This window comes from Equus quagga, chromosome 1, assembly GCF_021613505.1.
Source record: "Equus quagga isolate Etosha38 chromosome 1, UCLA_HA_Equagga_1.0, whole genome shotgun sequence".
Taxonomy (NCBI): Eukaryota; Metazoa; Chordata; class Mammalia; order Perissodactyla; family Equidae; genus Equus; species Equus quagga.
In genome coordinates this window covers 151306758-151322609 of record NC_060267.1, presented here as the reverse complement: position 1 = coordinate 151322609, position 15852 = coordinate 151306758, and the positions used below count along the sequence as shown (strand labels likewise).

Sequence of the window (15852 nt, the reverse complement as noted above, 5' to 3'; positions counted from 1 at the left end):
GGGCATGCAAGCTCTGCGCCCTTTCTCCATACCTTGCCCTATGCATCTCTTCCATCTGTTCTTGAATTATATCTTTTCATAATAAATTGTTAAATGTTTCTCTGAGTTCTGTGAGCCACTCCAGCAAATTCATCAAACCCGAGGAGGCGGTTGTGGGAACCTCTGAACTATAGCTAGTTGGTCAGATGCACAGGTGACAACCTGGACTTGTGACTGGCATCTGAAGTGTGGGGAGGCGGTGGCGGGGAGTGGGGGGGGGGGGGGGGGGAGGGGGGGGGGGGGGGGGATCTTGTAGGACTGAGCCCTCAACCCGTGGGGACTGATCCTCCCAGCAGATGGTGTCAGAATTGAGTTGACTTCAAAACATCCTGGATTGAGTTAATTGCTTGGCGGTGTTAAAAAAAAAAAAAAAAAAAAACACACAAGCACTGAAGGGAGGTACCTTTTTTATTACCCTAATTATTGCTCCTAAAGACCTAAATGATCAAAACAAGCCAGAAGAAAATAGTTCATTTAGCTAAACTACCACAATAACTACACTCTTAAAATTAGTTTCCCAACAATCACTATTCTCTATATCAAAAGGGTTAAGGAACCTTCTCGTAAGGAATTTTTACCCCTAAGTGATTTCACTTCGTTCCTTCTTGGGTTATTTCTCCATATTGTACAAAAGGGAGGCAATGGAAACATTTTCCTTTTTCTGACAGGAACACGACTGGGTGGATATTGTGAGTTTCTTCAACTCTTAAGAACAAAAAAAGGTGACACGGGGCTGGCCCGGTGGCGCAGCGGTTAAGTTCGCACGTTCTGCTTCTCGGCGGCCCAGGATTCACCAGTTTGGATCCCGGGTGCTGACATGGCACCGCTTGGCAAAAAAGACATGCTGTGGTAGGCGACCCACATATAAAATAGAGGAAGATGGGCATGGACGTTAGCTCTGGGCCAGTCTTTCTCAGCAAAAAGAGGAAGATTGGCAGTAGTTAGCTCAGGGCTAATCTTCCTCAAAAAAAAAAAAGAAAAAGTGACAAAGCACAATAGCCTAAAATAAAAACAGTGTCCAACCAACAATGGCTGTTCAGGTTGCGAGAATCATCTCCCAGAGTTGTCAGTGGAAAAAATGACAGGAGTCTCCCTGTGAAAGAACTTCAATTCTCCCTTCTCAGAAAATGAAAACCCCATCACACCATCACACCCCGCAAGTCACTCACGGCCATCAGGGATCATCAAACTACACCTTATACTGCTCCGACAAAAGGCGTAAGGGCACAAACAGGCAGAAACTAAAGACTGTTCCCAACTTAATGGAAAAAGCTCTCCTCCTTCAGGGTATTTTTAAAAACTTGAACTTGGGGGCTAGTTTTTTCTCTTGGACAATTAGGTACTATCTTCTGCCAATGCTGCTGACCGGCAAAGCAGAGTGGGCAACAATTTTATGCAAAAAGAACAGACCTGGCCTGCAAACTTCAGCGGCTAGAGGTAGCACCAATCAGGGAACAACAGAAGAAACACTGAGGCAGATTCACAGACTAAGGACAATCGCCAGCCCTCACAGGTAAGTTATTAGTTAATAACCCCTGTTAGGTTTCGCCTGAGAACGCTGCTGGGAATAAGGATCTGAAGAAATATTACCAAAGATCTAATAACTTACTTCTCTACTCTGTTTATTTCTCTCTAGAGCAAGACTTTAAATGCATTCATTATGGTGTGAACCCCCAAAGGTTCTTTTCCAAGGGAATGAAGGATATTGTATTTTTCAACCTTTTAGCAGCGAAGCACCCCATCCTCAAATGCCACCCCACCCAAGTCTCCCAAAAGAGCAACATGACAGCGGGGTTCCTACCATTTCTTCAGCTGCCCACTTACCTTCCAATTCACCTGCACGTCGGCTGCGAGTGATTTCAACCTGAAACTCACTGTACAGGTCGAGGCAAATGCCTTCCAAAATCTCACATCCCCTGTTTATTTCATACCCTGGGAAGGCACCTTATGGATGCTAATAAAATATCTTATAGAGGCAGGCTGCTCCTGCCTCTATAAGAGCTAAGCCACCAAGCTGTTGTCAGAGAATATAATCATGTGAAGCTTGGAGAAAAATTTCAATTGATGACCAAGACCATTTGATCCAAGAAGCTGCCTTGGGGCTTTCAACATTACAAAATAGATTTCGTGAGTGTTCTACAGTTTTCAGGCTCAAGTGATTTCAATTAAAATTAAGAACAACCTCTAACACGTGGTTAAAGTAGGTCTCAGCCCAGTTCATGGGATCGCGTACATAGGACACGGGCATCAAAAGAAAAAACACAAATATTCACTCAGGGCACAAAGGAAAGGAAAGGAAATGCTGCATTTGGCTTCCTTCCAGCTGCCACTTGGAGGCACAGTTAGGCAGGAGAGTCACGTGGGCCGATGAGCGAGTCCACGAAGCCTGTCACAGCCTGGCTGGTCCTTAAGATCTGCACGGGCTGCTCCTCCCTGACCAGGAAGGGCAGGTGTCCCCTGCAGCCTAGACCTGGGCTGCAGTGCAACGCCTAGGAGTCTTGGCCGCTGCCCCATGGGCCCTGGCCTGGTTCTGTAGCATGCAGGAGTCGAGCACGTAAGCCAGGAGCTTATGTTAGCAAGAACCACATGAAGAAGCCATTATTCGGGGGAGCGACATAATATATTGTAACTGCTCCCATCATGTCAATAGGCATCATTTTAATGGGTGTGTTAGAATTTCTCCCACTTGAAGATAAAATGACTCCCATTTCAATAAAAATAGGAGAGTCCTCATTGGTAGGATCACAATTCACCCACAGCAGCTGCCAGACACAAGAACAGAAGTGCCAGGCGTGCACAGAGCGGATTTCGTCTCTTCAGGCAATGGTTCCATTTTATAATTTGTCTCCTCTTAAAACAAAGAGATGAGCAAGTTACAAATATAATTACTGTGTTTCGGAACAAGCGAGAACGCAAGCCATGAAACTGCTGAGAGAGGACGGCTAGCTTACCTCTGGCTCTGGCTGTAAGGTCTGTTCATCTTCAGCGGAGTTTGGTAAAATTGCCCAGGTTATGTTGGCACTGGCTGATGGCAAAGAGCCAAGTGTCCCATTTTTCAGCTGCTCTGTGGAATGTGACTTGGGCCCGTGCCATCCCAGGATGTTTTCTGAAATAAAGACCTAGAATGATGCCAAGTATTTTCCAAATTGAACATTTATAGCTCAAGAAATATCTGTACCTCGCTGTACAAGGAGACCGACTTGAAATGGGCCCAATCCTAAGTGGACTATGGTGGACTTAAGTGGGACTTGTTTTGAATGGGGCACCAAGTGTAGATTCGGATCATCTATTTATAAACTCGTTTCTGTATAATGTCAGCATCAGATTCATCATAGGCTGTTTCTCTCCCCAGTCTTGGACAAAAACAACTCACATTTTACCAAAGCCAGATTTTCTTAAAGGTGTTTTTCTTATTTATTAACTTTTTAAAAATATTTTTAAATATTTACAATAAAAAACAAAAGTCAAATTTTATCAAACACAGGCTGCTCAGAACGTGGTCTGAATGCTAACTGACATGGTGACCACAGCTGAGAAAAGATGCCTGCAGTGTGATCGACACCACCTCTGCCATTAGATGTGGCCCATGTGGTCAGAGTCAGGAAGCCCCACCACTAAAGACAGGTGTGGTCACTCCATTCTAGCAAAAAACACTTCTTTGTTTACCAGATTGGTGTTTATAAAGCATTTTTCTAATCCTCCCTCAATCTTTGGAAAAAAAGACTTCCTAACTCTAACACTGGGTTTTTTTTAAGAGTCACGCATTATCATGGAATATTTGTATATGTTTACTACTGGGGATGGGAGCAATCAGAGGTAGATCTTTTGACCCCACAGCAATTCTTCCATTAGAACAAGAACAGGTCTCAAACTCAGCTGACCTACTCTCTGGAGATGCTGTCCTCGGTCCAAGAGCAGGAGTAAGCGATGAAGAAAAGGTGGGCTAAGCGGAGACTGCCTCACGTGACTAGAACTCAACCTCTCAGCCTCTCAGATGTCCCATCCACACAGTAATCACATCCATCAGCCTTTTCATTAGAGTTACTCAAGGAAAAATCTACAAGTTTCCCAAACTTTTAGCACCCTGAGGGAATCTGGTTGATGGAAACAAAATAACAGAGGCAGCTGAAAGGACGGTAGATGTGCTTATGCATGTGTGTTCGTGGGTGCAAGATTACCCAAGCCAAGCCTATTTTTATGCAAAAACTTTTTTTAATGTCAAGTGTCAGAGCACATAATTCTGCTGCTTAAAAGCCTCCAGTGGCTTCTCATTGCACTGGAACACAATCTAACTGCTTGGTTTGCCAAGACCGCTCAAGCTCACTTCATTCTGTCCCCACTGCTCACTATGCTCAAGCCACGCTGGTCCTTTTGCCATTCCTTAAGTGAGCCAAGTTCATTACACTCAAGAGCCTTTGTGCAGGCTATTTCTTCTGCTCAGATTGCCATCCCTCTAGTTTTTCTACGGTGGGGGCTGTGGGGCGGGGGGTGTGGAGGGGGTCCCTCCTGCGTAAATCCAGGTGTGAGCTCAAACATCACTTGCTCAGAGAAGCCCCCCTGGGACTTCTGTGGCCAAAGCAGCACCCCAGAGGCAACTCCCTGCCCCAACAGTCAGTTTCCTGTCTTCACAGCACTCAGCACTATCTGAACCCGCTCTGCTCGTTTGTCTGTTTTTCTCCCTCCCAAGAATGTCAGCTCCTTGAAGGCAGGGACAATATTGTCCTTGCTCATGGCTGTGTCCCTAAAACCTAGAACATGATCTGGCAAAGAGTGTGCACTCGATAAATACATGCCAAATGAATGAATGACCATTAAGATTTTCAGAGAGGGGCTGGCCCGGTGGTGCAGCGGTTAAGTGCACACATTCTGCTTCAGCGGCCCGGGGTTCACCAGTTCGGATCCTGGGTGCGGACATGGCACCACTTGGCAGGCCATGCTGTGGCAGGCGTCCCACATATAAAGTAGAGGAAGAGGGGCATGGATGTTAGCTCAGGGCCAGTCTTCCTCAGCAAAAAGAGGAAGATTGGCAGCAGATGTTAACTCACAGCTAACCTTCCTCAAAAAAAAAAAAAAAAAAGGATTTTCAGAGAGTAAATTTCAAGAAGAATGTGCATTTCACAACGTCCAAAAAGTTAAAAAATAAGAAATGGCAAAAAGAGAGATAGAAAGGGGAATGGTGGCTGCAAGGTGCTGGGGATGGAGGGGTGGGGGGTATTGTTTTTGTTTGTTTGTTTTTGTGAGGAAGATTGGCCCTGAGCTGACATCTGTGCCAATCTTCCTCTATTTTTTATGGATGGGATGCTGCCATAGCATGGCTTGAGGGGTGGTGCCAGGTCCGCACCAGGGATCTGAACCTGCAAACCCTGGGCCACCGAAGTGGAGCATGGGAACCTAACTACTGCACCACTGGGCTGGCCCAGGGAGTTATTGTTTAAAGGGTGTAGAGTTTCAGTTTTGAAAGATGAAGAGAGTTCTAGAGATTGGTTACACAACAATGTGAATGTTCCTAACACTACTGAGCTGTATATTTAAAAATGGTTAGGAGGGTAAATTTTTTGCTATGTGTATTGTACCACAATTTTATTTAATGGCAGAAAGGCATCCAAATGGGGCTGGCCCAGTGGCGCAGTGGTTAAGTTCCCACACTCCGCTTCAGTCACAGGTTCAGATCCCTGGGTCGGACATAGCACCACTTGTCAAGCCACGCTGTGGTGGCATTCTACATAAAATAGAGAAAGATTGGCACAGATGTTAGGCTCAGCAACAATCTTCCTCACAAAAAATAAAAACCAAAAAAAAGGCATTCATATATCAGTCCTTGACATCATTAAAAAAGGATGAAAACTCACAACACTAAAATCAAAGACTGAAGGATGATCTGAGACCAGACTTGGGAGGAACCCCTATAACATAAATAATACAGCAGATGGAGCTGGACTAAGAATACCAACACAGGGTTCAAGACACCAGAATCTTCCATAAGAAAAGTGGACAGACACTGCTTACTTGTCCCACTGACCAACTCCTCAGATTCTGAATTCTGGATTCAGAGCTTATATACTGGGCAGCAGTCTCATAAACACAGGGGTACTACTTTTTAAAAATTTTATTTTATTACATAAGTAGTAAATGTCCTCTAGAGTAATTAGGCAAGCTTAAAAAGCAAGCTTAAAAATGAGATCTGCTTACCTAGGCAATCAGGACAGTGTTCCCTCCATTACTCCTACACGTCAACTCTATCCCTCCCTCCCCTCCATATTACCATCATTCAGAGATGATAACCCAGGAGATAACACAACATGAAGTAGAATGTGGTGGAGCAGTGATGTGCTGCATCCTGGGATAGACAAAGACCAGGACAGGAAGAGTGACGGTCACAAAGCACACTGGGAAATGTAGTTTCCTGTATACTCTGCAACTTCAGAGTGTCAAAGATCCAGAGAGTGAGGAGAGGAGAAAAGCCCAACTCAGATCAGTCCAGCTGCTCTAATCAACAAACACTGGTTTTAGAGTCTTGACTAGACCTGTCTCGTTTGAGGATGAAGGAGGAAAATTCTAACATAGAGCAAATGAAAAGGACTGCATAGAGCTTGGGAAAAGAAACAGTATCCTCAGAAGGCTTAGAGGAAGAATATGTCTCTGAAATTTCTAACGTAAGATGTCAGAGAAAACAGCAGGAAAGTGTATCCTCAGCAGAACACAAGATAAAGCAGCCTCTAGGAACAAAACCAGAAAGCCAAAAGAAGAAAACAGGCTGCGGTAAAAAAAGGAGACGGATGCACTAAGGAATTATTATGAGGAAACTAAATCAGCATTAGAATTAAAATAACACTGAAATGAAGAAAAAGTAGACTCAACACTGTAGAAAGTCAAATAAGTAGTACGTCAAGATAAGGAAGTTCTACCAGTGTGCAGTTGCAAAGAGCGCAAAAACGACAACAACTAGACAGGAGGTAACAGAGAAGATGCACACACAGATCTAAGAGATCCTGAAGGATCGAGATCAGGTCAATGGAAAGAAACAACAATGACAGAAGTAAAGAAAGCCAGCCTGAGCTGACGAGAGAGCTGTGGGCGCTGCTGAAACAGGCCACCACACTCCAGCAAAAGCAATGGGAGAGACTCACATCGAGACGCAGCTTAGCGATACTTTCTTAGGCTTTTCATTACTGAAATTTCAAACACATACAAAAGTAGACAGACAATAGTATAATGAATGCCTAGCTTGAAGTTTGGCAACATTTTTGAATAACAAAAATCAAGAGAAAAATTTTCCAATCATTTAGGCAGAAAAATTAGACTTGCCTTAAAGGGAAAAAAAAAAAAAATCAAGCTAGTCTTGAATTTTGCTACAACACTAAATGCCAGCAGGCAAATAGATGAAGAGAAGAATGCAAATAAAAGGGGATAATGCTCATCCTCAGGCAAGCGATCTTTCCTCTCCTAAAAAGAGTCAACATTGACTGAGCTCTTGTTAGGTGCCGAGTACTATCGTATGTAATTTATGTGTGCTCACTTACCTCACTCTAACGACAACCCATGAAGTAGGTTCTACTATTACGACCACTTGACAGACAAAGAAACGGAGGCACAAAGAGCTAATAAGTGGTAGAATCGAGATTAAAACACAGGCAGCCTGGCTCCAGAGCCCAGACTCTTAAACTCTACACCCTATGCCTTCTCAGCGGCACTGAAGACACTCAGAAAATATTCTACCTTCTGAGGGAGAAACTATGTGAGGACGTATACTAATATATGAAGAAAAGCAGCAGAACTAAGAACTCAAGACTGGAGAAATCATGTATGAAAGGACCAGTGGTGAGCAATGAAGCCAGTTAAATACAGAGCTGGGCAGGCCTGAGGGTGAGGCAGAAGAGACAGGAGCCTCGGGTACAAAATATAAAGAGGCACCAAGACCCTCCATAATCAAGATAAATGAGATTTAATCAGTATCACACATTAAGAATTAAATTAATATTAAAATACTACTAACAACAATAGCCCCCATATTAGATTACAAAAAATTGGTAAGTATATCAAAAAGATCAAGGAAATTAAAGTATGCTGAGTCTTCATCACTAAAGGAGAGGGTCAAAAAGTAGTGTATCATTCTTGACTTTGATGATTAGAAAAACATAGGCTCAAGAATGCTTATGAGAAATGTAATGCAACCACTTCTAGAATTCATAAATATATTTTTTCCCAAAACATCAGAGAAGACAAGAGTAAAGGAAATACAACCCATGTAGCAAAATAGAGAGAAAACAAGAAAAGCAGCACGGAAACGTAACCACAAAAAGCACAGAGGAGACCAGCGGAAAAACAAACACCATTTGAAAGAAAAAACCAAATGGACTACATTACTCTATGAAAGACAGACTCTCAAGATTGTGTCATAAAACAAAAGGCAAGTCTAAACCCTATTTCATTAATTCTAAGACACCTATTTTCACATCTCTGAAATTAGAGTTCATCTTCTAGTCAACGGCGTGTCATAGTTTAATTGGAAGCTTTAATAATGGTGGTTTTTACTATTGATGGTATTTGACAGTTGAGAAAATAGGCCTCACCTATGGAAAGTGACTCAGAAAGGTCTAAAGCAGGAAGAGGGTCAAAACATACCAGGGAAATACAAATGAAAAGAAGACCAAGATCAAAATATTACCAGGTGGCTGCTGCCTGACAGTATAATCAACTAGCTGGACATTAAGTACCTTTCACTCTCTGGTTTACCCTAATGCTCCTGAGCAGGGGATCACCAAAGATGCCACAACAGAAGAGAACAGAAAGGCGAAGGGTCATGCACAGGGTTCACCAAATGCAAATGCAGTCCTTAAAACAGGCTTTTACACACCTGGTAGCTCCTTCCACAACATGCCTTAGTAGATTCAAGAAGAGAGGGAAGAAGGAAATCAACATCAGGGTCTTGGTTCCCCAAACCAACTAGAAGCAGAAAGAAAGCTATAAAAGATTTAACTGTGGACTTAACGGTTTGAGTGTGGAACCATCTTCATGCATCCTTGGCTCAGTCCCCATGCCAAGGCTGTGAGGACTCTGTCCAGAGGCCTGTGACAGGAGACAGCACCAGGAGGGTCCCTCTCTCCTCCTATAACACAGGCATTTGTGCCTCCCCAGGTTCGGTAAACCTAAAACGGTTTTCCAAAATGGAGTAAGATTGACATTTACAAACTTGAGAAAAACGTAAGGCATATTTACAAGAGAAAGCTGGGATGTTAGAATCTAACTGCCTTCTTTAGGGAGAAGTTGCCACTCAAAGACTCTGTTTAGACAGTTGCATTAAAAAAAAAAAACCTCCACCATCCGAAATATTCTACAACGCCAGTTTTTTTCTTTTCCCAATATGCTGTTTACTGAAGGAATCATCACATGTCCACCTTGGCTTTTAATCACAAAATAAAGGAAGGTGGCTTATGTAGGGCACATTTTCACCAGAAGTAGTAGGTGTCACGACAGAAGGTATAAGAGATGGAGAAAGTGCAGGGCGTCTCTGAGTGGTGGAAAAGAGATGAACATTCGGAGTCTAAAGATGACTGGAAAAAAGTGAAGCCCAGCAGAAGGGAGAAGTCAACTGGCCGAAAAAGCCAAGAAGTCCTTATAATAGTCTCACCTATTTGACTCTTTTTGGCACACCCAAAACGGGAGGACCAATGTAACTGGATTATTAACTGACGATCCCCACAAATCTTTTATAAGAAAATGAAAAAGGTTTTGGAAGGACAAGGTAAAGCAAGCACGTTAAATCTGGCTCTTGTTCTCCTCCTTTCAATTACATGCCTCTTGATCTTTCGTCCTGATCTTTGTCCAAGGGCATGTGTGTCCTGCACTGCAATTCCCCAAGGCCCTGCTGTCACCTGCTCTGGCAGTTTTGACTCCAGTGTTCTTTCCCAACATGCCTTGCCCTGATCATTCTGTTCGCACCCAGCTCTTACCTGGCACTAGAATGTGCATGTCTGGTTACAGGTGTCTGCTCTGACTTCTAATATCGTTCCCTGGGTCAAGGCCTGCAAGCAAGGAACTAACCAGAAGAACAGACAACAGAGCACACTGTACCCTCAAACCACTTTAAAGGTCCAGTTTCTCTCCCACACTGGTAATCCATTTAAAGCCCAGCCTTTTCCAGTTCTGAAGGTGGTCCTGCCTGCCTTTCCGCACAGAATGGGAGGCACACACCTAGACGGGGGAAAACAGATGCCCACCTATCCCTGCCCCCAACATTCACTCACCTCCATCAAGCTGTGGAGGCAGATTTAGTAAGCCACCAGGAACAGAAGAGAACTGCATAGCCTAAGCCTTGACCAAAAAGCCAAGCGACTTTATTAATTGTAATTACAAACCTCTCCATAAACAGAAGTTAAATGAAGCATTTCATGCCAACTCTATCTTAGAGATAACATTGGAGACAGGTCTAGAAGCTGAATGCATGGGTGGGAGGCAGATGAATACTAAAATACTTTCGGATTTCAGTCCAGTTGCTCAGCATGTTTGAAATGAAATGAGCATTAGCAGCAACGTTTGCAGACAAAGGCTCCAAAGCCAACATATTCCCCAGAAAATGCAATGAAATGCTACAGAAGATGAAGCACTACAAGACCACAAATTAATTTTTGATTCGGAAAAGGAGAAGAAAAAAACAATGCAAGGGTTGGAAAGCAAAGAGACTCGAAGCCGGAACAATGCGCAGGGATGTTTGGTATGCTGTGGGGAATCTGCGCCTCCCTGCCCGGTGAACATTTAAAGGAAAGCCTGACAGAATTTCACTTTAATGAGATTTTGATTTCCATCAACCCCGCCTGGTGCTCCTCAGTGATAACCGTTATGTTTTTATCAGTGGGAGTCAGGCTGCTATGGCTGCTATCACCTCCAGGGCCCCAAGATTCTAAACAAACATATTAGGTGGTGACACTACTGGGGTCACCATATTCTCTCATTCCACTAGCTTGAGATTCTGGAATTCTGTTTTAATTGCAGGCAACTATGATGTTTTGGATGCAGGAAGTAATTTAATGTTTTTCTCCACTGTGTGACCTAGATTTAAAAGACACATGCAGAACATTTTAAAACTTAAGGGGCTGTGTTATATGGAATATAACTTCTAAAAAGGTTAAGAAGACAAGGAAATAAAATAACCATTGTGATCTTCATGCTCCCTCTAGTCTCCAACCTTCAGTCAAATTCCTTGATACAAATGGCTGAAAGGAAGGAAGAACGGACAAACGGCAGGGAAGACATGCAGGGGGCAGCACCACACGCAGCATAATGTCAGGGACACTGCTTGGTCTCTCCTCCTCCCAAATAGTTCCCACTTCAGCCTGTCACCACCTCTGCAATTCCCACCTTAAGCTTTGTCCCTCGAGGCCCTTAAAAGCATCAGAGACCCAATGAAAATTAGGGGAAAAAATCAGAAAATTTGCTAGAAACCAGCTCTGAAGAAACATTTAACAGACTGATTTTAGGAACAAGAAAATGGTTCAGGGGCTGGCCCCATGGCTGAGTGGTTAAGTTCGCACACTCTGCTTCGGTGACCCAGAGTTCGCCAGTTCAGATCCTGGGAGTGGACCTACACACCACTCATCAAGTGATGCAGTGGCGGCATCTCACATAGAAGAACTAGAAGGACCTACAACTAGGATATACAACCATGTGCTGGGGCTTTGGGGAGAAAAACAAAAAAAGAAAAGAAAATGGTTCAAGCTTATACTTACCAGTGAAAGATTCTTGGAATGAGCCCATTAGGTTGAAGAGGCCAGGAGTTATGGTACAGTACGAGAGATCACAGAGACCTTGAAAAGCCTCCAGTCTAGCTCTGAATTTGTGCCCACGCCCCTCGGGGTCATTGAGGCTCAGTCCATATCAGGAAATGACAAGGAGTCTCATGGGGGCTTCAGCATCAGAGTTCCAAGTTGAGAAGGAAGGAAGAGGAAAGGGAGAAAGGCAGGTGTGGGCGCCCTCACTCTGTGCCCCAACACACACATCCACTCCTAGACTGGATCCAGCACCAGAAATTTCTTTTTTCTTTTGTTATAAAGGACATTTACAGGGAAACTGGCAAAATTTAGTAAGGTCTGTAGATTAGGGAATAGAATTGTATTCATGTTAATTTACTGATTTTGACCATTGTACTGTCATTATAAAAGACAGTGTCCTTTTTTTAAGGAAATATGCACTGAAGTATGTAAGAGTAAAGATACGTCATGTCTGCAACATCATCAAATGTCATCATTTTGGGAGTTTGGAGGCGGCTATATGAGAATTTTTCATACTATTCTTGCAACTTTTCTAGAAGTATGAAATTATTTTTTTTTTAAAAGTAAAGAAAACAAAATAAATATCTGCCCTGAGACAATTATGATGTGAGCAAGACAGTGTCTCTGGCCCTAAGTTGGGGGACCCAGAGCCTACTGGGTGATCTGTTCCATATTGAACAAAGAACCCCAAGAAGAGGAAGGGATCTGCCCCAGTGGGAAGAGACCGTCTCTCGCCTCAGCTCTGCCACTTAGCTGGGTGACCTTGGGCAAGTCATTTAACCGCTCTGAGCCTCAACATCTCATCCAAATGATGGGCATAATATCTGCTTTGTGAAGATTTCAGAAACTGTGTAGCAAAGGCCAACCACTGGTTGAATCAGAGCTCAGTAAATGATGAGGGGTGTTACAGAAAGAAACCCAAATTACCCAAACACAGTCTACTCTGGAAAGCTACCATCCCTTCTAATCTTAGTGAATTGGAGGGCCAACGGGACTGGAGGAAAGCATGAAATAGAGACGATCACTCATGACCTAGCTTGACTTTTCATCACCTAAGTTGTCTCGTTTCCTTAGTAAGTGAACCCTGGGCCACAAAGCTCAATGAGGCTTCCACTAGTCTCTTAATTCTAATACTTTATAATTATGTACAACATGACCAATCTCAAGCTATTTTCACCTTTATCGTGGCATTTAATCTGCACTAATATCTTTATATCTGCTTATTGATTAAACCCTCCTCCAAAGGGATTAAGGCATCTTAACAAACTGTATTTTTATCTCTAGTTTCTTGATAAAGAACTAGAAATGCCTCTGGTACGTATCCCAGAGAAATTCTCATACAGGTCCTTGAGGGGACATGCAGGAGGATGCTGACTGCATCGCAGTGAGCGGGGCAGAAAGCAGGAGGCCATGTGCGTGTCCATCATCAGAGGGCGTTGGGGAAAATGTAGTGGATGGACACCAAAGGCACATTAGAAATAATGGACCAGAAGCTGCAAAGCAATGGATCTTAAAAATACAACACCGAATGCAATGTCATAGTTGGAATGAGATACAGAACATGATGCCAGCAGGTCTAAAAGGAGTTCCATAGCATTCATGTAAACATGTTAGTTAAATGTCTCATAGGATGTTATATTTCTGATTGGTAAAAGACAAATATATCCCAAATTTGGTAGGGAAGGAGAGATGGCTAAATGGAGAAACATTTGGATAAAAGGACAGACGGATGGATGGATGGATGGACGGTGGCTGGATTTAAAGACGGAAGGCAATGGAGCAACACACACACACACCCTGGATGGTACTCATTTGCAAACACAGAGGAGCCCACAGGGACGTCTCACCTGAGGCCCCTGGCTTGTGGCTGGGCTGGCTCACGTGGTGCACACTCTGCTGTAGCAAGCTGAGGCACTCCCCAAGGCAGCTGAGGGTGGCAGCAGAGGTAGCTTTCAGGAGCAGCAGATCCTGGTCCAAGGCAGTGAGGGGGCCAGAACCTGGCAGAGACTCGATGGCGTGCACAAGGTTCTTCTGCTGTCCCTCCACCTGGTTCATCATCTGTCAAATGGGAAGACGGCAAGGAGGTCAGAGGCGGAAGTCCTCCTTTCAACAGGCCTGGGAGCCAGCACTTAAACCACAGGGCTGAATAAAAGTTAGAGGAAGGTGCAGAGAGAAACCATCATCACCCAGACTACAAGTGACTGAGAGTCAGCTCAGAGGGTGTTGGGGGCCATGTTAGTCCTTTGACAACACAGGCCTGGGTGAAATCCGTCTGGGTGAATCTATCCAAAAGTACACATCTACTGCTCTGATCACAAGAGAATTTTAGAACTTTAGAGATGAAAGGGTCCATTATTTTCAGACCTTCTGAAGCTAAGTCAATAGTGAATACATTAAAAGTAGAAGTCTATATGACCCTCTGTAAGGTTCTTTGAGTATGGAAGGTAATCTGAGACAGTGGATGAACCGTGGCTTTGCCTCGGAGCAATGTTAATTCCTTGCTTTTCCTCCAACTCCTTGGCAGTCTTTCTGAAGTCCAAGAAGTGAAATCTGGGGCCGGCATTTTATGAGTGAGATCACAGTGAAGCCAGCACTGAACCATTCCACCCCCAAAAATGCTAAATACGATGTGACTTTCTTAACACCATGTAAGATGCCAGGAGGGAGAGAAAACCCAGGAATTCTAGAGCCAGCACTACTCCATGGCTGAAGCTATGACAACCCAAAATAACCATATTTTGCGACCTGGCTTCAACTCATCAACTACAGATATGCAGTAGTCTAATTGTATCTTTGAACTGACAAATCAAGGAGAAAGGAACTCAAGAACTAGAAAAGGACTTTACTGGTTACCTTGTGACAGACATTCATCCCCCTCATGTTTTACAGCTTCTCTCACTAAACAAGCTGATGTTCATCAAGGGCAGGTCTAGCAAAGAAACAGTCGCTCTGAAAGAGGAGGAGCTAAAGCAACCAGTCCAAGGTCCCAGGGCTGGTCAGCATCAGATGCAGGAACCAACTCCTGGTCTCCAGACTCCCATCCACTGTTCTCTAAGCCTCTCCCACAAAAGCCATCCTTAATTTGGAGCAGTATCTCCTGCTTTGTCACTGTCACCCTCAGAGGATCCTTGTTACCATCATGATGTCACCAGCTGGGGAGAAGCATTAATTCTGTAAGGACCACGGGACTTGGACACAGAACTCTTTCTATGGTCAGCCTTATTTTCCTATTGAAAACAAACACCTGCTATTTTCTATCATTCTGTCTAGTTGTTTGCTTTAAAAAAAGGCTCATCCCTTGCAATCCTACTCACCAAAATAGGTGTCATTACCTCAAAAAGATTTTTTTTAAAAAAATCAATGCTAAACATATTGCCCTGACATGGTTGGGAGCACTCTCACCTCCATGAGCACACCCATCCTTTGGCCATGCAAATTACTTTCTGCAGATTTCAGAGTTTATACCTAGTCATTCTAACTCCTAAAATAGCACCTCAATCGGTATTCATTTCTCCTTCAGGTCTTCCCCTAAAAGTCACCTTCTCAGGAAAGCTTCTTGAACCACATAATTTAAAATTCCATCTCCAGCGCAACCCTTGGGCCTCCTATCCTCCTCACCAACTTATTTTTCTCCACCACATTCCAACCTAACTTGTAATTTACTTATTTATTAAGTTCGTTTGAGCTAGTGTGAAAGTAGGGATCATTAATTCCGTGCTGTTCACTGATGTATCCCAAATACAGTAAATATCTGTGGAATGAATGAACGAATCCCCTCTTTCACTCTTCTCTCACTGAGGTGCAGGAGAATCCATTTATGACACAGTCTACAGAAATCATTATACTCAATTAGTGTAATATGGCTGAAGATTTAGTAAATGGTAACATCTCCATTATCAGTTTACGTTTGTCAAGAAAAACTGCCAAGTTGTTAAATTTAACTTCAAACAAGATAAAATGTTGATGTATTCTTTGACAGTCAACTATATGTAGAACTGCTAACAGTTACAGAGAAGTAGATTTCAAGCTGTTTGTCGTGGTCAGCATT

The 15852-nt window shown here is 43.5% G+C and overlaps 1 protein-coding gene across 3 annotated transcripts in view; it reads right to left on the bottom strand.

Annotated features, from left to right (window-relative positions):
• OSBPL10 (oxysterol binding protein like 10) overlaps nucleotides 1-15852 on the bottom strand; it is a 291355-nt gene that overhangs the window by 66103 nt on the left and 209400 nt on the right. For all 3 annotated transcript variants that reach the window (XM_046674694.1, XM_046674676.1, XM_046674685.1), the window contains exons 5-6: nucleotides 13652-13862; nucleotides 2991-3145 (exon numbers count right to left, since the gene is read on the bottom strand). In XM_046674694.1, the coding sequence (XP_046530650.1) occupies nucleotides 2991-3145; nucleotides 13652-13862 (366 nt within the window). The remainder of the gene's footprint in view (nucleotides 1-2990; nucleotides 3146-13651; nucleotides 13863-15852) is intronic.